Here is a 22,906-nt window from a genome sequence, read left to right on the forward strand (position 1 = left end):
AGTTACAGAGACATGAGAGATGCATTAACTATCTCAAGGTGCTGTCCGCATTCAACGCACCTCACTATGATCTTAGGTTACTCGTCTTAATGATAAGTTACGATTTTAGGAACGTATATGTCACAATCTAGTGTAAACCATCAATTAATATAATTGTAAACCAAAATACAAAAATAGTTGAATTAGCTTCACAAAAAAGTTAATATGTTGGAGAGAATCCACCTTAATATCCGGAAGATTTAGGAAAACACCTGTTCCGAAAAATCAACCTTCGCTCCGGACGCGCGGCTCATGCAGACTGTGGCCGTGTGTCTTACGGACTAGCTGGGTAAAGGATGCAAGAGATTCCTATGGATTACTGGCGGTCCACGCTTCCTCAATCCAAACGTGAAGCGAGCAAAACGCGTGTTAACTCTCAAATTTCAGCGTTATTTTATAACCCAATCATGGTTTTTTAAAATTATAAGGTTGTTAGGGGACCATGATGATGATTTTCTTATCAAGTTGTTTAAGTTTCAATTAAATTCCATAAAATTCTTAATCACAACAACATAACAACACGCACGTTTCACCCATGTCGCCACCTAAAAAGAAAAATGAAATTGCAAATTGGCGACACGCTTATTTCGGGTAGAGGAGCCTTACATCTTTCTAATTAATTTTTGAGAGAAATGATTCACTTACCAAATCGTGATGGCCGACACCCACCCGCCGCGTGGTAGAACTTTATCCTAAAACTGTAACAAGGAATCATAAATTCACAACACCATCGAAAAGTGGACGAATTGATCTCGCACGAATAAACTCACACATACCATTTTTAGCAAAAACTCCCAGCCTAAACTATCGTTATCCTTTTTAAAATTTGTAACTACGCCATCTTCCTGCAAGGCGAATCGAAAAAAGAAAGAGCTGTCACACCAAAATCTTTTTTTTCTTTTTGTTTTTTTTTTTCTGGCCCCAGATTCCTGACCACCTGTCAGTTTCCAAAATAACTCCATCACCCATGTGAAATTTTTACAAATGTATTTTATAGATCCTTGTATAAGGAAAAGGCAAATATTTCACAAACGTAAATTAATAATTAGTAATAATAAATAAATTCTTTTATGATGTCTGTTACAAGCATCAAACCAAGATGCCGAACTAGTTCCACCCACTACGCACAGATGTCGCTAGTCGTAAGGAGATCAGTGATTTAAAGTTATATGTTTTCTTTTAATATTTATATACCCTAAATACCACACGTTACAATTTTTAAGTACCTAAGCTGCTACGGTACGAGGTAGTTAGTTAGTTAGGTACCTACCTGGGACCTTTACGTGCCCTGATAGGTACGTCTATTTAATAATAATACTACTATTGATATTGATTGTGGATGAGAGAGCTGCCTCATTCAGAGGTTCTTCTTCTTCCTGCGTCGTTTCCTCAATTTTGAGGATCGTGGCTCCCCTTTGACGCAATCCTTGCTATGATGTTCTTTCATTGCTCTCTGTTTTTTGCCACGTGGATTGCATCACAGATGGGTGTCTTGACAGCTTCTTTTATCATTCAGAGGTTAGAGAAGCGTTAATTATAATATACCATACAATAATATAATACAGTATGTTACACGTAATATATACTACATCAATACATTCCAATACATAATACACCCTAATACAGTGTACTATCAGTAATATATACTATATTAATACATATTTATACCTAATCATCAATACCATATACATCATAATATAATACCATAATACCCTGACACAAATCATATAATACAGTTTACTTGTGATTGCTGCCCGAGCCAACATACTGCTCAGATACCATAGCTATGGAGTACTTGCCAACCATGAAGAAGCGAGTGACCCCCAGCGAGGCGCTCCTAGATTGCACTGGATTATGCAAAGCTTATGCGGATCCATAATCGATTCTGGAGTTCACTCGTCTCTTCATGGACACCAGAACTGGGCAGGTAGGGGACGTGGCCCTGTGTGCTACGCTCTTGTCTATGTTTAATTTTACGTTCAATGAGGCGCAGTTGAAGCATTTGGGAGGGTCCTCTCGCTTCAGGCAGTCGGTGTCCCCGTGCGTGCTGTCCGCGCAGTGAGCGGCGCATCGTGCTGCCCCGTTTGGGCACCGCGTCTTGATGTGTCCGAACTGCAGGCACGAGAAGCACTGGGTGAACGGTGACAAATCCTCACAGCGCACCCGCTGATGGTCCACCCGGACCCTCCCAATTGCCAACGCCACTCGCCACAGCCCTGGATCCGCGTCAAACACCGCGTTGTATAGACTGCTGTTATTCCGGTTGTTCCTTTTAAATCTCAGGCGCACCCTCTCTCCGCCCCACTCGCTCAACTCGGGGTTTTGCGCCACGATTATCTGCGCCAACTCCTCGCCAGGGGTGTCGGCGGAGATGCCCTTTAACATAAAAATAGGTTTAGTGCTCTGGGCTTTCACCGCCGAGACCCGCGACGAGTCCGAGGAGAGGCGCCTGAGCGCATCGTCGCGATCCAGGGCCGTGTCGAATTCTACTTTAAGTTTATTATTTGCGACCGGTATAATTCTCGATGGAGCATAAGTGGTGTTGCGGAAGCCCGCACTTATCCTCAAGGCCTCCACGGCCTCCTGCCGTGTGGTGACAGGGTCCTTGGTGGAGACTATTATGGCCGGCCTGTTCTTGGGCGGCCGCCGCGTAGGTGGTGGTAGGGGCGGCGGCGCCCCCACCTGGCCGACGCTTCGTGTCGCCGCGGGAGAAGGGCGCCCGGCGACCGCCGCGTATGGAGATGTCAGTCGCGGCGAGTCAGTGGGAGTCGCGCCTAGGTCGCCGCGCAACTTCCTGACCTCTTTGGTGCAGTTGGTCAGCTCCGCCCGGAGCTCCCCGACGATATCCGTCGGCGCGCCCGCCGCATCCGCTACCGGACTTGTATGAAAATTTTTATAATTTTATTTCGTCATTATACTTCAGCATTGTGTTTATCAGATCAAAGTAGCATGGGTACGTGTCGTCATTATATACTAATTACCAAACATCCTGTATAATGGGTCTACCTTGTACCGGGAGTTAAAAAAAATTAATAAAAATAATAAATGAGAAATGAAAGAATGAAAGATGAGAGTAGCACACGGTAACGTTTAATAAAATAATACAAAACGGTACAGTTTAATTACCGCGGCTAGTTCAATGGTAGGCACACAAATGTGTAGGGTCGTGGTGTACGTCGATTTCAGCAAAATTCCTTAAGGTATGTGACCGTACTTCCCTAGTGTCGATGGCCTCGTAGGCGGAGTGAGGCGCGAAGTCTAAGTCAACGGGTGTTTGGCCGTGAGGTCCCGACGGTGCTGACGTGGTGGGGCGTGCTTAAGGGTTTAAGGCTAAACCTTGCTCTTAAGCCCAAACTTTGCTCCTGAAATTTGTACCAAGATGGGTTATCATCTGGTGTAACAATTTTCGTTCTGGAATCGAACCCGGGTCTCGTTGAGCACAAGGAAAGTACTTCGACGTGGTAGAATTGCCGGTATTACGAAACCAGAACGGAGTTTACAATTAAGTAGGCTTAAATGGCCGAAAGCCCAAAATATTAAAAGAAACGAAATTATTTGTAAAAAATATAAAAAGGAGGGTTGACAGAAAATTTTAAATGATGATGCAATCTTAGTGAAAATTAATAATCAATTGGCAAAATAAAATACGAAATAATGAAAACATTAAACTATAAAGGTTATAATTATTAAAATAAAACAAATACATACATGATGATCAACCCATTTCCGCCCCACTACTGCGTACGGGTCTCCTCTCAGAATGAGAAGGGTTTAGGCCATAGTCTGCCACGCTGGCCCAATGCGGATTGGCAGACTTCACACACCTTTGAGAACATGGAGAACTCTCAGGCATGCAGGTTTCCTCACGATGTTTTCCTTCACCGTTAAAGCAAGTGATATTTAATTGCTTGAAAACAAATAGGATAATCGAAATTAGAAAAGTAGCTAGGTGTGAAACATGGTGGAAAAATGACAACGCAATAACTACGATTTACATTGTTTTAAGTACCATTCAAAACTTACCCTTTTACGGGAGCAAAATTACACAGCAGAAATTATTTTAGATTTAAAAAAACATTAAAAAAAAACACATATTCCAGGTATTTATTTAGGATCAAAAAATATATCCAGGAGTGGCGGCGAACCGAAAATCTCCTGTCAATGTCACGCCGTTCAGTCTCAGCTGACGTTCCAAACAAGATCCAGTTGAGTTGCTAGTTCAAATAATTTTGCATATAGTATATACAGTCTTATTCATAAAAATTTGTAGAAGCTTTATTAGCTTGTTATAAGCAAAGTTCTCAAAAACATTATTCATAAACGTTCAATAGTGCTAAAAGTGTTCAATAACGGCTCCATAACTTATAACAGGCTGAACCCTACTATAAACCCTTATTAAAGAACAAGATGGCCGGCGTCTTGTCTTAACAGCTGATAATTTGTTTGATATATGCAAGATGTGAGGTTATATTTTTGTTTTGGTTGATTCTAGTGTCATTGCATTGTAATTATTATTTGTACGTTATTTATTCTGGATTCGAAAAGCTGTGGTAATTAACTAGAGTTTTAACTGCCATAAGATGCTAGGGACGGACGTCGTGAAGTAGGTACCTAAAAGTTCCTACTTAATTTCGAAGTTTCTTTTCATGTAATCATTCCTTTATATAGGTATGTGATTTCTTCTAACGTAAGAAATATGGTGGTGATGCAGCTCAGTACCTAACTACATAAACCGAGAAGGATTTAGGTAAAAAAAAGGGCTGGCTCATTTTTTGTGCAACGGATCAGCCTGGCTGTCAAGCGTGGAAATGCAGCCAGTATTCTTGGCACCATTCCACACGGACATGATTTGTATAATAATTAGAATAAGGCTAGCTTTAAGTTTTATTGTAATATTTTCAATTAAAGAAAAAAAGGATTTTATTCCATGAATGTCCAGGTACTGTATCTAATACACACTTTTACTATACATGTTTTTTTTAAATAGTATAATAAAATCTAACGCTAATTTCTAAATTCCTTCCTGTTTCCATTTTTAATTAAATAAATCGGAACAAAACTCCCAACGATAATACCTAACTATCCTCCAGAACTCAGACAATTGACCGAAAACAAATGTCACACCTGCGTCACTTCTCTGTGTAGAGCCCAGTTTTTTTGCAATTTTGTCTATGAATTCATCAGAACGACAACATAACAAAGCGAAACTAGCCTATAGCGAGAATTTAGTTGTGAGAGGTTTATTGAACCTTTATGAATAAAGAAAGTTATGAAACGTTTAATAGGCCTAATGAGCATTTTAGCTAATGAACGTTTTAAACCTACAATAAGGGATTTTTATGAATAAGACTGTAAAACTATCTTGATAACATTCAAAAGTATGATTTATAATAATAAATAGATTAAATACTAATATAAATAATAAATAAAATCAAGTAACATTTCGTTACAACCTGCATTGCGGAGAGATTCAACCTGTTTTAAGTACTTCAGTCTTAACATTTCAATATCATGCCTTTATATTAATACCTTCCGATTGGTTTCCTTTTTTCTCCATTTATATCCAAGTTTACGTAATAGCGTTCGAAGAGTTGTTATGCATCCATCAAACTGTATACGCTCTCTCAAGATACTTTTAAGTCGTAATAACGTTGGGTATTGAATAAACTCTTTATGGAAGTCTTGAATAGTCCGTCTTACTACACCATTATCGAATTTATTAATATTAACTTTTCTTGGTGTCACTCGTGAACAGCGTGTACATAATTATTAAAATTTGGGGAATTTTTTTTATTGTGAAAGGATTTGTTGTTTTCATTACTATTTCTGTTAAAGAACCATGGGCAATTTTGTATGTACCCCGTCCCCACCCTCCAACAGTCACCGGATTTATGTTAATACGAGGGTGGGTCAATAAGTCCTTAGAATAAAGCATTAGAACAGGTTTTCTTTTGAAAATTTTTATTTATTTTTCAACATAATCTCCTTGGAGCTCAATACACTTTAACTGACGTTTCTCTAATTTTTTCAATCCATCAGAAAAATAAGATTTTCGAAGATCCTCAAAATAAGCATTTGTTTGATCAATAACTTCTTCGTTCGAAAAGAAACGTTGTCCAGCGAGCCATTTTTTCAAGTTTGGGAACAGGAAAAAGTCACTGGGGGCTAAATCTGGCGAATACGGTGGGTGATCGACCAATTCGAACTTTAATTCTTCGATTTTAGCCATTGATTTTACACATGTGTGAACGCGTGCGTTGTCCTGATGAAAGAGAATTTTTTTACGGGCCAAATGAGGCCGTTTTTCTCTTATTATGACCTTCAGCTGGTCCAATAAAGATGCATCTTTATTATGCATCTTTATTGGACCAGCTGAAGGTCATTTGCCTCTAATTAATGACGACTGTATTTCTGTGACTTCAGCCGGTGGTAAATGTTTAAAAAGTATCGGTTACATTAACCTGCCTGTTGAGTTTGAAGGTCAATTTCACATCTTGAAAGCATTCGTAATACCAGAAATCATAATCAATCTTATTCTAGGTATTGATTTTTGGCGGAAATTCCAACTTTGCCCTAAATATGTCAGCAGTGTTATTACTACAAATAACAATGTTGATAATAACCTTAAGGCTGATGCTTCACATCAACCTTGCATTCAAAGCTATAATAACTTGTCTGATTCTGAAAAACAGTTAGCTGATAACATTATAAAGCAGTATGAGGATATTTCATCAGAACTAAAGGTCTGGTTCTTACTAATATTATCACTCATCATATTGATACTGGAGACTCCCCGCCCATCAGACAACGCTACTATAGAATGTCACCAGCTAAACAACGCATTTTATGTGAAGAACTGGACGAAATGCTAAAGTTAGGTGTTGTCGAATCTTGCGAGAGTCCATGGTCTTCGCCAGTCCTTCTGACCCCTAAAAAAGACTGTTTAATTTACTGTTTACGTAGTAATACTTTAATTAATTTACTGTTTAATTTAAGTATTACACTAGTCAACTAAGCAAAGTTATATTCTTCTTGACTATCATCAGTAAAATTATTAACTGTAGTGTTGGCTGAGAAGGTAGCGTCGAATTCATCTGTTCGATACCCCGATGGCAATGGTGACTGGGCATGTTGTGCAGTTTGATATCCATACTGATACTGTTGTCCAGTTTGATATCCGCGTGACTGCAATGGTGTTGATTGAGTCTGTTCCCCGAACTGCATTTCGGTAATGATATTTATAACTTTGCTTTGGAATGTCAAAGTCTGTAATTCCGTAAAGCCGTCCAAAGAAGGCAAAATTCCTTTAAAAAATGATGAGTGGCGGTTTTCTTTCTCATGCAACGCTTCTCAGGTTTGCGCCTCGAAATCATCTATTGCTTGGTTTTATCTCTTGCGGCTTGCAGACACGTAGCGAGAAGGTCCTGGGGGTAACGAGGACATTTCTTTTGTATGAGATGGAGAAGATGATGTTGTGTTTTTGTTTCGTTCCGTTTCTTCCGGCACCATTTCAAGGCTACTGTCAGTTTTATTTTGGGCATTTTTCAACAAAAACTGCAACTGATTGTAATAATGATATTTTTTAAATTGTTTTGCCCCTGATCCAGACGAACTGTTTTCTTTTAATTTTTTACATATCGAAAAAAGTTGTCCCTCACGCTTCTCCATTTTTTCACGACCTCGTTACCTGCAAAGAAAGAAAAAAAAAATGAATATTAATCTATGATTGCAGATCTAAATGAGCCACCCTGTTTAATTTTTGTGTTTCTATTTCAGGTACTTGGGCAGTGGAAATTCGATAAACGACTTGCATTTCAAATTTAAGCAACTATTTCGTCAGTTTGTTAAGCTATATGGAAACATCTTCGACCACAGTACATAGAAGAGATTACAGTAGAAAAACTACAAAATATTGCATTAGATTTTGATCTCAAAGCCAACTTTCCTCATTGCTTCGGGGCAATTGATGGAAAACATATACGTTTAATAAAACCGGACAAAAGTGGCTCTCTGTTTTATAATTACAAAAATTATTTTTCAATTGTTTTGTTGGCGGTTGTTAACTCAAATTATAAGTTTGTTTTTGTCGACGTGGGAGCATATGGAAAGGAAAGTGATTCTACTATTTTTAGAAATTCGACGCTTTACAAGATTTTAATGAGAAATGAATTATTACCATTGCCTGTTTCTCAACCACTTGGAAATGATCACAATAACGAGCCACCAAACCCATACGTACTCGTCGGTGATGAAGCTTTTGGTTTAAGTAAGCATGTTATGCGCCCATACGGTGGACAAAATCACACATTGACAGTGGACAAGATGGTTTACGACAACAAGACAAAATGGCAATAAGTATGTTCCCACAATTGAGACCCCACGTCAATGAAGAATCATTAGCCGTAAATTTTGTCAGAGATCAATTTGCTAATTAATTCATGAGTCTGGAAGGGGCTTTACCGTGGCAGTTGAAAAAGATATAAAATTAACTTATAAAAGATATAAAATAACTCATTAATCATAATAAATAACAACTCACCAATCTTGTTCTTTTTTTGATCCTCAAATTCCTCGTAATCTTGAAATATTATTTTACAAACAGCTGCCCATTCATTCGCTTTACGAAATTTATCACTGTAGTGTTCGTGTGATTTATCCCATATAATGGGTCTTTCTTGGACCAAGGATATGAGAAAATCTATATCAATCTCCTGCTCATTCATTATGTTAAAAAATGTCGTTACGCTCGTCTAGCTTCCTCCTCTAGCAGTGGATCACTGTCCGTCGTCGCAGCGGAGCCGGAGCTCCGACAGCGCAGCGCATCACCCTCCCTCCCGCTTCGTCTCTCGTCCGTCGATCCGTTTGTTTGTCGCGTGTCGTCGATTGTCGCGTGCGACGATGCTACGGTCTAATGGGTCATGTCGTAAAAAATATATGGAAACCGACGCAGCGACGACGCAACGCAGCGCAACGCACTAATGGGCCTCGCTCTAATATCAAAGCGCGAGTCAACGCGCGATTGTCTGCGTCTAGAAACTTTTTCTCTGAGCGCCGCGTTGACGCTCGCTGACGCGCGTTAACGCGCGCGCATGTGAACGGTTACTAGGTATATATTAGGATGTCTAAGCGCGCGACTTGAAAACGCGCGTCACATATCAGCCATCTGAACATAGCCTAAAATTTCAAAATCAGTCCACACTGCAGGAATATTTCTTTATTTTCGACAACCTAATTAGTTCAATTGAAAGTATGTATGATCAAAATGGACGAAAGTGAAAAGTCTGCCACTCATTGCTCGGTATACCATCAGAATATGAAACTAAATAGATAGAATAACTGCCTTAGAAACGGTAAGTTCTAATAAAGAATTGAATACAGATTTCGTAAAATCACGTTTATTAGACGCAGAGGCAAAAATGACGTACAAAACGAAGAAAATAAGAAAGAAAATAGTGACACAGATATTGCAATTGGTTTCAGTGCACAAACCTCCTTTAGGTGTGGAAGACCTGGCCACAATCAATTTGAGTGTTTTCACATAGAGGCAACTACCATGGTAGATATAAAGGTAACCAATATAGAGTAATAGAGGTAGGAGATATAATTTTCATGGAAATTGCCAAAAAGCTAATATAAGTGTGCAGAATATCAGGATGCTGACAGCGAAGTTCCTCACACTCATGGCGTTTTGGCGGTTGTTAATTTTTTATATGTTTGCTAAATTTTACTGCTGTGTGGTCCAAGGAGCAAGGTTTCGTTTTTTCTTTGTTTTAGTATATGTAGCATTTTATAGCATAATTTTCTCGTTACTGTGCGATTACTGTGGTGTGGATGTTTTCTTTGCCACATACCATATACTCGTAGCTGCTCTAGTTGAGTGAATTGCACTTACGTAATAAATTTACCGCCATTTTCCCTAAATCATATTAGCAGACGCGCTGACGCCGAGCGACAAGTCTGAACTGGTTTGATAGCCCGGTCACCCGCGCATTAAGTCGCTTATTGACTAGGCCCGTACTAGGCGCGGATAGGAACGTTTGAAAACTACGCGCACTATCTCTTAGGGCCGTCGTGGCGCCCGCCTTAGTCACTACACTATGATCTATTATGATAGATACTTCGCGCCCGTCCTCGCAACCGTGCTAGGCTGGCAATGCGGACGCACATTTACAGTGCAGCTGTAGATAACTTCTGTCACAGCCAGGACCCTTGAAACAATCACTTTTTTTCTGAAGACATTTCTTCAGTGAGCTGCTTGAATGGCTTCAGAATTTTTATTATTTCTGGCAGTGTCTGCCATTTGCCTTCCAAAATATTTTCTACCGGATTGTGTAGGATTCCAAGAGACGCTTCTAAAGGTTCTTGAATTGAACAAATCCTCTCAGTCATGTCCAGGGTACTTGCTCCATCTAGTCACAACATCAATTTTTAGCTTCAATACTTCTTGCTTAGGCTTCAGCTGCTCCTGCGTTGCAATTAGTTTTTTACTAGCTATTGGGAGTTAAACCTCATACGGTTTTGATAAATTCGTCAAAGTATGTCAATGAAGAAAAAAACAGTTTATTTTAAGCAAAAATTCTTTAATTATCATAACGTAAAAAATGGTCCTTCGAGCCGGATTGCTATTGCACTCTTGTAGAAATGTTCCACAATGCCTTTTTTCATCAGCTCCCCGAGTCCACAGTCCTGGAGTCCTGTGCGCACGACTAAATTAATAGTGTGAGCGATAAACGGCAAATGTTCATAATTTGTTAATCGTATACCCGCCTTCATATTTGCCGCATTATCTGTAACGCAGACAAATATTTTATTTTGTACACTCCGATGGGAAAGCAATCTATACAGCTCACTTTTGATATATTCGGCCGTGTGTCGCTCTTGATATTCAAAACATCCTAATGAAGCAGACTTCAACTCCCAATTTAATAAATAAGGGACTGTTACAGCTTAATAAGAAGTTGTTTCTCTTGAAGTCCAGCCATCAGTGGTGATCGATACATATTTTATACTCTCCAATTTTTTTAATTTTTTTTTTGAACTTCTGAGTATTGTGCATCCAATAAAGTATTGCTGAGACCTTGAAGGCCTTTTATAACCTGATTCTAAGTTATCAATAAGATTTTTCACACCCGCATCTTCAGCTACAGAAAATGGGCTGGAGGTCTAAAACTGTCATAATAAAAATTATTTAATATAAATTCGATTTGAAGGATTTCATTATACGTAAACAAAACATACCTGACACATATCAGTTTTGCTAACAATATTTCACTATCACTCACAAACGTCTTAATTTCCTGAAGCACAACATTTCTACGCTTCTATTAAACACAAATGTAACTCAATTTAAGCAGTTTGCGATAATATTTAAGCAAAACTCTAGTCAGAATCGGAATCGGAATCGACTCGGAATCGTTCGCCGCTCAGTTTCGATTATACTAAATGGATTATTCGCGACTCGGATTCTCGGAAACGAAGTGGGGACCTCAACTAATGGTTTCAATTGTACGATTGCAATGTGAAACCTAATTCTATAGGCATAAGACTCTATTTCAAAATTGACAAATAGTGTAGTAATGAAACCATTCTTATATGAGCGATACCTACCTACATTTTATTAAAAATACAATCCCCTAGTATAGTACAATAAACCTCTCTACGCCCAAACCCCAGAGTCCGGCTCCCCGCCAACCACAGACTTATCTACCTATTACAACATACTTTCTTTTAAGATTTAAAAATAAATAAACCTAAATGCATGTTACCCTATTACATAATAACTTTCAGAGCGCCTGTGCGTACTACTTTTCATATACTAGTTCCTCACCCTGCTTTACTTTTCATTTTAGGAATGTAAATAAAAAAAACATGTAACATGCAATTCAAAATTTTATTTATTATTTAATTGAAAACAAAATATTTTAGGAACCTCAATGTCATTTTTAGGGTTCCGTACCTCAAAAGGAAAAACGGAACCCTTATAGGATCACTTTGTTGTCCACAATTTCGTCATTGAAATTATCTTCGATACCCATCATCTGTTCTAGTCTCATCTCTATTAAATTACTTTCTGGTCCATTAATAAAACTTTCTGCTGGAGAAACAATACAAGTGTCATAGCACGGATCATCATCTAAATCACAGCCCGACGTATCAGATAAATCAGCTAGATTTTCAATATATTCGCTGATTTCGTTATCGGTTAGAGGTCGTTTTCGATTTCGATTCATGATGCTGATGCTGAGAAAATTAAAACAGAGTGATCAGTAACTTTGATCACAAACCCATATATTATTGTAAACTGAGCAGACAACAGATTTTATATATGTCGTCGAGTCAATATTAAAAAGAGGTTTTAATGTCATAGACTCCGTGGAAAGTAACGTTACGTGAAGAACGCAGCCATATTTGTTTAGCTGTCACTGGCGGAGTTGGATTTTGATCGGCACGCGTTGCTGTGTTCAGAATTCACTCTCGCATTTTATTATCAGAATATTAGCGTAGCGATTGACGATTCATTCTTGTTCTGGCTTCGGTCCGAGTAGGTTCTCAGTAGATACGGTGTGTGAGTGTCGTACTGTAGGTTAGAGTAGTGGTTACTTAAAGTGGTGCTGGTGGTTGAACGAGTTGTTATTGTGGTGATTAGGTTAGATGGTTGGTTTGGGTACCGGTGTAGGAGTAGAGGAGCCGGTCTAGGTAGGTTAGATTAGGTTTACCTAGTTACGCTAGAAGTTGTCACGTGCAGTAAGTGAGAGTTATCATGTTTGTAGTTGCGGGTAGTTCAATATCATTTGATAGTCCAAGAATATCGTTAGTGCGCCCACGAAGGCTCGGTTAGTCTAAAGGTTTCTATCCTGACGTATCCGCTTAGTTATTATCCAGGTTTACTAGTGGTTAGATCATGCTTCAGTCTTAATAATCATTAGAAGTGCCTACATCAGAAGTACGATGGCAGTTTATTCGTTTCTAAATTGTCTTAGGGATCATCCTGTTTTGCCTATATATCGATACCAGAAGTATATCAATTAATGTAAGGGACAAAACACGGTTTTTCAGGAGAGCCAAAAAACGATTTTATTTTTTTAAATCTGTGTATAACTTTTTACTGTCTGCTCCAATTTTAATTGTGTTTAGAGCAAAGTTTCTTAGAATTTCCTCTTCTTTCATGCTCTAAACGAAAGATTCAAGAATACCCAGCGGTTTAAAATATAGCATGTCCCTTACATTAAAAAAATATGTTTAGTTGTGCCTTACGTTACTAATATTTTATGTGTAAACCGTCAAGCATTGTGTAAGCAGCAAGAGAAATAGAAAATTATACGTAATTCTATTGTAAAGGACTTTAACAGTGTTGCAATTTGGTGTAACTATAAATTATCTACTAAAATTATGGTATTTTAACACCATGGAAATAGGATCTTTGCATGATTAATGTTAGTTTCAGCTTAGCAATCACAGATTTAAATGAAATTTAGGGATACAAAAATAAAACGATTTATTGTTAATATTTTATTATTATTTTAGACTTTTATGTCTACGTAATTATCATAAATTCAACACACTAATCAGTCTATAAAACTTTTTTTTTAAGTTTAAATAAATGTTTTAATGATAGAACGTCCAGAGTCCTGCCAGCAGGACTTTGCGTCCTACCGGTAGGACGCAATAGATTTGGCTATATGAGGTTTTCTAAGCCTGCTAGCAGGACGAAACAAGTACCACTAAATAGTGCGTCCTTTTCTCTCTTTGCGAGTTTTTGATTCATGTTTCTACGACTAGTTGGGCCGAAATGGCTGCGAATATAAGACGTGGGGACCGCGTTCGCGCCAAAGCTACCTATTTCGACGAACAAGATGGCGGCAATACATGGAGTCGTCAACATTTTGGCGATAATTACCATATCAGTTATTGTTGGGGTACAGTAAGAAAAGTGGAAAACAAATTTGCAAGAGTATATTGGGATATTGATAAAAAAGTTTCAACCGTGCCCGTCGAATATTTAATTGCTGACCACGAAAACGAAAATTTAATTGAAGCAAATACTAATCAATATTGTTGTAAGTATTACATCCTATTAAAATATTATAAATGTGAAAGTTTGTATATCTATATTACCTATTACTATAATAATATGTATTACTAGATGATGCCCGCGACTTCGTCTGCGTGGATTTAGTTTTTAAAATCCCTCGGGAACTCTTTGATTTTCCGGGATAAAAAGTAGCCTATGTCACTCTCCAGGTCCTCAACTATACCCATGCAAAAAATCACGTCGATCCGTAGCTCTGTTGCGGCGTGATTGAAGGACAAACCAACAAACACACTTTCGCATTTATAATATTAGTATGATAAAGCTGAAGAGTTTGTTTGTTTGTTTGAACGCGCTAAATTTTCAATTCGAACCAGTAGTTCCTGAGACTACTGGTTCGAATTGAAAAATTATTTTTGTGTTGGATAGCTCATTTTTCGAGGCTGTAGACGATTCCTACAGGAACAGTACTTTACGTTTTATTTTTGAATGACGTTTGATTTTGTTAGTGCCGCACCGCGCCGTTTGTGCATAATTACTAAAGCCTTACAATGGTGATAAGTAATGATCGCCGATTGAGTTTTTTATAGTTTGATTGATTTAGTATTTTGGTATTATTTTCAGCACTGTCTGAATCAGATTCATCCACTTCAAGCGAAGATGAGGAGGAGACGAATAATTATCCGACTACCAGTAGGAGCAACGTAATAAATTCTACCGAAAATATAGTCGTTGTAAAGGGTGTTACCTGGACTTTTATGGAGGCAATACGACTTGACCAACGACAACAGGGTAATTACAAAGCTACCCTACAAGAACCATTGAGGGGCACACAAAGCGTAAAGGACGCTTTTTTTATGGTTTTTCCCCGGGAGAAAGTTCATTATATAATACAATGCACTAACTCTATGTTTCCAGCAAAACAAAAAGTTTTGACTGAGAAAGAGTTACTACTGTTACTGCTTTGCGATTAACTGAGCCATGGCATGGCTCTGGAAGGATAGTTGTTGGAGACTCATGGTTTGCTTCAGTCAAAACAGCTGTAGAGTTATCTAAAGTTGGATTATATTTCATTGGACTAGTAAAGACAGCACATAGTTTTTATCCTTCTTCCGAGATGGCTACAAGGTGTCCATCGCATAAAGGAGCATCTGTTGTAAGTACAGCGGAAAAAGACTCTGTGCATCTCATTGCCTGTGCATGGAGAGACAAAAAAATTCATACATTTGTTTCCACATGTGGAACGACACTGCCTGGCCAGCCATCACGTAAAAGAAGATGGGACGATGATGGAAATCAATTTTTTAGAGAAGTCGATAGGCCTAAATTAGTAGAGCAATATTTTGACGGTGCTGGGGCTATCGATATTCACAACCACATCAGGCAGGATGGATTGGCATTAGAAAAAGCTTGGGGCACCCATAAATGGGAGCACAGAGTATATGCTTCAGTTCTAGGCATAATAGAAACAAATGCGTACCTGGTTTATAACAATTTCTTTCGTGCAGAACACGACCAAGTCTCACACAGGTGGTTTACAACCAACTTGGTATTAGCTCTGACGGACGAAGATACTGATGCTCAACTTGAAAATGTTCCGCCGCCTAATGAGAACATCGCTAGTAGTGGAGAACACATTCTTGAAGCCTTGTCAAAATCGGATGAAAGGAAGAGAGTTCAACGTAAATGTATCGTTTGTTCCCGAATTCACAAAAAGCAACAGAAAGCGAGCTTTTTTTGCAAGACATGTGGTCCACGTTGTGTTTTATGCTCTCCGCAGACTGGGAGAAACTGCTTCACATATCATATCGTGCATGGCATCCCAGCATAACTATTATTATTATTTTTTGTATTTTTTTGGAATAAAGTAAACGTGATTCTCATACCTTTCTTTTTTATTTATCTTCCTTAGGCGTTATCATACCTGAGCAACACGATACGAAACGAATAAAATCAAACGTCAGTAAAAAATCAAATGCCAATTTCAACTTCATTTGTTGGAGCGCTTCGCTCTGCGTCGCGTCGCCTACGTAAGTTACAGACGCAAAACGTCCATGTGTTTTTTATTTCAAACTCATAAAATAGTTGTCAACCCCTGCACTTTTGTATCAAGCATGGAATCGAGTACTGCTGGAAGGACCGCCTCGAATATTCATACAAATTCTACATGAAAAATAAGTCCTGCCAGCAGGACGCACTTTCGCTGGAGCGTCCTTCCAGAAGCTCCTTCCGGAAGGACATGGGTTTGGACGTTCTATCATTAAAAGTAACAGTGCTCTAATTAACTGTCTTACACACCTTCTAGTTATCAATGTTAAAATAATTATGTATTATAATTGACTCCATGATCTCTTTTAAGTACCAGTCCTACAAAATCTGTACTTTTAATAATTACATTTAATTGGCTTTATAATTATAATCACCTAATGAATAAAAAAAAATGTTTTCTCAGACTTAATCAACAGTCTTATTTATTAAGTAATTGAATGAATGTACTGGAAATGGAAGACAGATGAAAAAATATTAATTGTCTGAAATATGAATGAATAAAATAATATAAATGATATGAATATTAATAAGAAATATACCTATATTATTACAAGAATAAATAATTAGGAATGGGCAGACAGATTATGATGATAAGTATTAGTAAATTAAACTATTTTTAAGTTGAAATTGAAGTGGTTGGAATAACTTTTTCTATTTGGTATTTTATCTAGTTATCATCATCAGCTGTCATCACATCTTCATCGTCGTCGGTTTCATTGAGGGTATCTTTAACTGGCGATTTATTCGGAAGGTTCAAATATTCACCATGAAATCTTTTTGGTATTATACCGGTTTCGCACAATTTTTTGAGGTCATTGTATTTTGGAATGGAAATTGGGAGCCTCTCTTTATATAGAGATGGTAAATTGTCTGTGTTCCTTTGACTTATGGTCAGTTCACATTATTCCAGTCCAGTAATCCAGCGAGTTAATCCAGTCCAGTGCTGGACTGGATTATATCGTCCACATTATTCCAGTCATTCAAAAGCTGTTAGATCGGTAACACTATAGTGACAATGCTTTCAAGAAAGGAGTTTAGAAATTGTTTTAAAACTGTTCAATTATTACTGTTAGAAGAAGTAACTGATGTAGTTGAAGAAGAACTAAAAAGAAAAAAGCGGATTTGGGTGAGAAACTGGATAAGCGAAAGAAATGTAAAAGGAGGCTCAACAATGCTTTTGCAACAGCTGAAATCAGAAGATGCCTATGAATATAGATTGGCAATGAGAATGACAGCAGAAAATTTTGAGGAGTGGCAAAATAATATGATTTTTTAAAAAGTAGGTAACTGTAAATTTTATAGTCACTGGTTGTAGACGAAAATTCATTTCAATTTATCATTCATTCTAAATAATCTTAGAATTATATAATTTCATTAATAAATTCTGAATAATTTAATTTCTTAACAAACAAACCTGTACTTTTCTTTTCACCATTGCATTTCTTATAAATGAATTGAACTCGGCGAACCATTTTATCTTCGGCTGGTAAACATCACCACTAGCACCAGAAGTGGAGGATTTTTTAATCTTGTCCAGTTCAAGGTAGTATGTAGATCGCATACTTTTTATTTTATTTTTTACATCTTCTACAGTAAAACCTTCTATTTGCATACCCTCACAAATTTTTTGCAGGGCGGATTGGCGCATGCCTTTGTGTTTATAAAATTCTGAAGTGATATCCCACAGACACACATGTTCTCTATACAAAGAAACAAACAGAAGAGTTTGGTTTTCAGTTAATTTCATTGTTAGGAATTAGCTATAGAACTCCACAAAAAACAACAATGCGTGTTCACTGTAAAACGTGTAATCAAGCACTGGATTGGCCGTTCACACTATTCCAGTGGCGCTGGAATGGGCGAGCTGGAATGAAAAATAGACCGTCATTCCAGTCACTGGACTGGATTGATCACTGGAATGGGTACATTCCAGTGCAGGTTCACATTGTTCCAGTAGCATTCCAGCACTGGACTGGAATGCTGGACTGGAATGCTACTGGAATAATGTGAACCGACCATAAAGCTATTACTAGTACTTTTAGCTGCAGATTCATTTTTGTTGTCTATATTTTTTGTAATTTTACCTCTAACAGCACTTCTTTTCCCAATCCCTTTACCCTTTCCTCTTGCGTTAAAATTCTTTGGAGGTAATTCTTTGGAGAGTTCTATGTCGTACGTATCACCAGTCTCTAACATTGTATATTTAACTTCAATTTTCGTCAGAGCATTTTTTTTTAAATGTGCACACTCTTATGTTTTTCATACGCAGATTTTTAAGAGTAGCTTGAGTGAATACAGAATCCGCCAGATTCTGGAAGTTAATGAAATCTGTATGCTCTAAGACACTCACATTATATTGTTGAGGCCGTTTTCTAGCACTCTTTATGAAACTTGGCCATTGTGAAGGTGCCCAAACAATTAGTTTTCTTACTTCCCTCTCAATAACAGCATGCATGCTGTCAACTGGCATATATGTGTGTCCCGCTAGAAGGTAATTAATTTGTATAACTTTTAGATTTTTAGATTGTTCCAGGAAATGTTTGAACATTGAAAATATAACTTTATTCTTATTTTGCCCCGTGCAGTTGTCACAGTATAATAATAATGTGTTCACTGCTCTGTTATCAAGTTCTTTTAAGTAGTTATACAGACATGTTGCTATTTCACAACTTCCTCTTTTACCATCAGCTTCACCCCATATGTAACAGTATCCGTTCTGCGTTCCACTCTCATATACTGTAAAATTGAACACAGCGTACTTTCTGGAATAATACAACTGCATACTTTCACCATACGGTGTCGCTAAAACTTTTTGAAGATCGAAACTAGATACAACAAACGTGCTATCGCGTTTTTGATTTTGATGAATATGAAAGCGTTTATATGTGGCTTCTTTTTCCAATAAATGAGCTTGTAACTTTTCATTAGTCGTCATATCCGGATTATTTTCGTTTTTAGTACATAAGAGACATTTGTCTTTCTTAGGAACATGAAATGCATAGTTATACTCTTTAAACATACATGTAAATAATTTTTCGCTCAAATAGTTTTCGGACCTTTCTTTACAATATTTAATGTACAACCTGTACAAGTTTGAAAAATTCTTAAATTGCTCTGGCAGGTACAATTTGGTAGATTTTTTTCTATTGTAGTGAGAAGGTAAAGCTGGTAATGCTTCTATGAATTTCTTTGCATTAAGTTTTGTGTTCTCGTCATATTTATTTGGTGCTGTACGTGTTCGACTATCATCACAAGACAGTCCTTCTTTTGTATGGTTTAATGTATACAAAACGTAAGTTTGGCTTATATCGAGAGTCTTCAGTATAAATTGTTGGCAAACCTGCCTCCGCCCTTCGTCTTCGTTTATAAAGTACTCATATGTTAACGAACGTCTGCTAACTGCGTTTTTAGTCTTCTGACGTTTTACACTGACTGGTCTAGAACATTGCACAATCCAATCCCGTTTCTTATCGTCATAAGGTGCCCAAAAATAATCAAATATAGATTTCCTTCTTTCTTTTGTAATTTCGTAACATTTCCTGCTACATTTACTCTCTTTACAAGGATTTTCTTGTAACTTTCGGGCTTCTTTTACATTACCAGATATTGTCTCGTAGGATAAACCTTTTTCTTTAAGCTGTTTTCGTGACTTACGTTTATTTTCAGGTTTTTTTTTCTTCTTAGGTATGATTTCTATTTGGTTTGTTTTTGTATTACTTTTTTTTGGCTTGGTTTTCTTTCTTTTTCTATTTTTCTCGTGATCTTCTGAACCATCTGAAGTTTCTTCTTTGTCTGACCAAAGATTAGCCTTCCCGAAGAAAAGTCGTTATCTTTGCTATCCGTTAGAAAATCCATGCAAGATTTCATGAATTTTGATATTACGCGACGTTTTTTGTTTGAATTAACTTCAGTTACGACTTCCTTAAATGGTACGTTGTTATCGATTTCGCTTGATATCAAATCATTACAAGAAGTATTAAAATTTGTGCCCAAAACATCATCATGATGTAGGCCTTCAGCCATCATAGTGTCTTTGACATTTGTAAGTACTGTAGGAGTTAAGAAAGTTTCATGACTTCCATTTTCCTCTCGCGATGATGTTTCGAGAAACATTGTGCAAACAGCGGTGTTATCTATTGTCTCTGTTGGCTTATGCACGACGTCTATGTAATTATTAGAAAATGTCAGTGGCTGTATATTATCCTTCGCCTGTATCATTTAACTCACGTGATGAATGTGCGATCACGAAGGCATCACAATTAGATGCATCAGTTTCTGTTTCAACGTTTAGAGGTGCTTCAATCTGGTCATTCATGTCATCGGATAATACGTTTAAAGGATTTTCAACAACTTGACTACTGTTTATAGTAGTACTCGTTGAACTTTCATTAGGTTTATTAAAAAAAGAATGTGATCGAGACAAGGAAATAGTTGATGTGTTTATGATTTCCATGTCATTTTCAACAGAACACACGGAGTTATTACTGCTATTAACAATAATGTTAGGTCTATTTGAACTTCTTGTTATTAACTGTGTTTCTGAGTCTACATCACTATTTTCTATAAAACTTTCTGAAGAATCTCTTTTGTTTTCAGTAGACCTAAAAAGAAAACATGAATATGATTACTATAATATTAGATTGAAGGCATAGGGCAGACATATTGTATGGGTCAACTCGGGTAGAAATTCGACAACACTTTAACGTAAAGGACATAACAACTTTAGACTCACATTGTTTATAATTATTATTCTTAAAAATCTTTAAAAATTATTTAATTATCACAAGAGTAATGAATTTGTAAAATTTTATTAATTTCTATTAACACTATTAATTAGAACGACTAAAATAAGCTAATTTTAATGAACACTTAAATTAACGTAAAGTAAAACAAAATAATGAATGTCCCTTACATTAATTTGTTGTATACTTTAATAATACTAAATGAATGGTGTAGACAAAACCTAGGTATTATACACAATGTTTTAAACATGCAATAGTGCATAAATCACTATTGCGTAGGAAGAATTGCATGCAAATACGAAAGTACCTGCAATTCAAGCATACTTACAAGAATAAAACCCGGGATTTCAGTATAGCAGTCGTACATTATCTACATAATTAATCTTAATTAAGATTGTATTTATTTTATACGTATATAGGTACTAAGGTGCAATGAGCAGGACGTTCGCCTAATGATAAGCGTCACACCTGCCCATAACAAAAATGCAGTGCCATTCATAGCTTTCATTTACTTTTACTTACCCCTTTTTACCCGGCCCGGTATCGGCACAGAGCGAGAACATACAAACTAGTTTGTTAGGACTACGCAAATGATTATCTAAAACTTCAACCAATTTACCTATTCTCTAAATAATAAACAAGATCGTTACATAATCGTACATAAAAAATATTGTCATCGTAAAATTGTAAGTAAATACATAAGTACCTTTCTATGGCTCTCTTCATGTCAATTAATTTTTTCCTTCGGGCAAGTAAGGAACTTAACTTATCAGTGATACTACTATTGTTTTCACACATTATTTATTTAAATTACTTGTAGGACTTATTACATTAAAACATCACTTAATCCAGACAATATTAGCGTTGATAGTTGACACAATCGTAAGAATAACAAACTACATACAACTGCGCGCGAGCAAGCACGAGCGGCAGTGTTGCCAGGTGAAGTTTTCACTTTACCCCGGGCCTGGTCTCAATTTACCCTAGAATCTATGTTTTATAAAAAATTTACCCTAAATGATTTTTTTCGTTCTTTACAAATAAAACAACACATTATATTTTATTCTTAGTAGGTATTTTATTATTCGCACATAACAATAAAAGTATCCTCTGCATCACTATCTTTTTTGTCATACATGCTATTATTAAATTTGTCCAACATTGTTTTTGAAGGAGTGAAGTTAACACAAGACTTGTGAAATATTTTTAAACTGTATCTTAGAGTCATTATGCTCTGTATCATAGGCAGAGATAGCCTATTTCTAAGCTTGGTTTTGACGACTGAGTATAGAGAAAAGGCCCTTTCTACAGCTGCATTAGATATAGGCGCCGATAAAAGAGACAATGCTAATTTAGAAATGTTAGGGAATCTTTTATTACCCCCAGCATCTGTGTCCCGGTTAACCTCAGCCCAAAAATCAGTACAACGCGTCGTATTTTCCCAAGATTTGTTTTGCAAATTATTCCATTCTATTTCTATCTCTTGTTTAGAACCATACACTTCAGCCCGTTGAATATTTTGTAGTATTTCAACTAATGTAGGTTTCACTTGAGAAGTGGCTATTTCTGGAGACAGTTTCGACATGAATTTAAGGAATGCGATCTGTTTTGGCAACCTTTTTTGTAATTTAGAGCACAAAATAATAAGAAAGGTTTTGCATCTTTCACGTACGTCCTCTTTGTCTCGCCTGTCTAGTTTCGATAGCGCCTCTTCAACTGTGTAGCCAAAATGCATTGCTGATACATGAATCAAATGCTCCTGAAAATCAAATGATGGATATTCTCCATCCGTAACAGTTTCGAGCTTCCGAGGTATGACAATAATTTGCAGGATACTTTTGAATAGCATTAACAAGTCTTCTAAAAGTTTCGCTGGATCGACATCGTCACTTTGAAACAGGCAATTAACTTTAGTAACTTGACGTAGATGAACATCTAAGAACGTGAAATATGCATGGTAAGCTCTGCATTTCATGATGTCATACAATTTTTCCGCCATGAAACATTTGTCTTCAGTCTTAGCCATCATGAAAAGAAGCTTTAATTC

The 22,906-nt window shown here is 37.1% G+C and overlaps 1 protein-coding gene, 1 long non-coding RNA gene and 1 pseudogene across 2 annotated transcripts; 2 read left to right on the forward strand and 1 right to left on the reverse strand.

Annotated features, from left to right (window-relative positions):
- Positions 1 to 6,489: 6,489 nt before the first annotated feature.
- On the reverse strand, positions 6,490 to 9,034 carry LOC123876849 (annotated as a pseudogene).
- A 4,620-nt stretch (positions 9,035 to 13,654) lies between these two features.
- LOC123877122 lies at positions 13,655 to 15,042 on the forward strand. The gene is made up of 2 exons (XM_045923626.1): positions 13,655 to 14,096; positions 14,693 to 15,042. Exons 1-2 carry the CDS (start codon positions 13,829 to 13,831, stop codon positions 15,040 to 15,042), a joined length of 618 nt encoding a protein of 205 aa, XP_045779582.1. The 5' UTR covers positions 13,655 to 13,828.
- Positions 15,043 to 16,609: 1,567 nt separating this feature from the next.
- Positions 16,610 to 21,364, forward strand: LOC123876852. The gene is made up of 2 exons (XR_006798440.1): positions 16,610 to 17,007; positions 18,141 to 21,364. It is a non-coding gene; the product is annotated as an uncharacterized LOC123876852 (long non-coding RNA).
- Positions 21,365 to 22,906: the final 1,542 nt, after the last annotated feature.

Source organism: Maniola jurtina, chromosome 22 (genome assembly GCF_905333055.1).
Source record: "Maniola jurtina chromosome 22, ilManJurt1.1, whole genome shotgun sequence".
Lineage (NCBI taxonomy): Eukaryota > Metazoa > Arthropoda > Insecta > Lepidoptera > Nymphalidae > Maniola > Maniola jurtina.

Coding starts and splice junctions, on each gene's coding strand:
- LOC123877122 (XM_045923626.1), top strand. CDS start 13,829: ATGGCTGCGAATATAAGACGTGGGGACCGCGTTCGCGCCAAAGCTACC. Junction 14,097..14,692: donor AAATACTAATCAATATTGTT/GTAAGTATTACA, acceptor TATTATTTTCAG/CACTGTCTGAATCAGATTCA.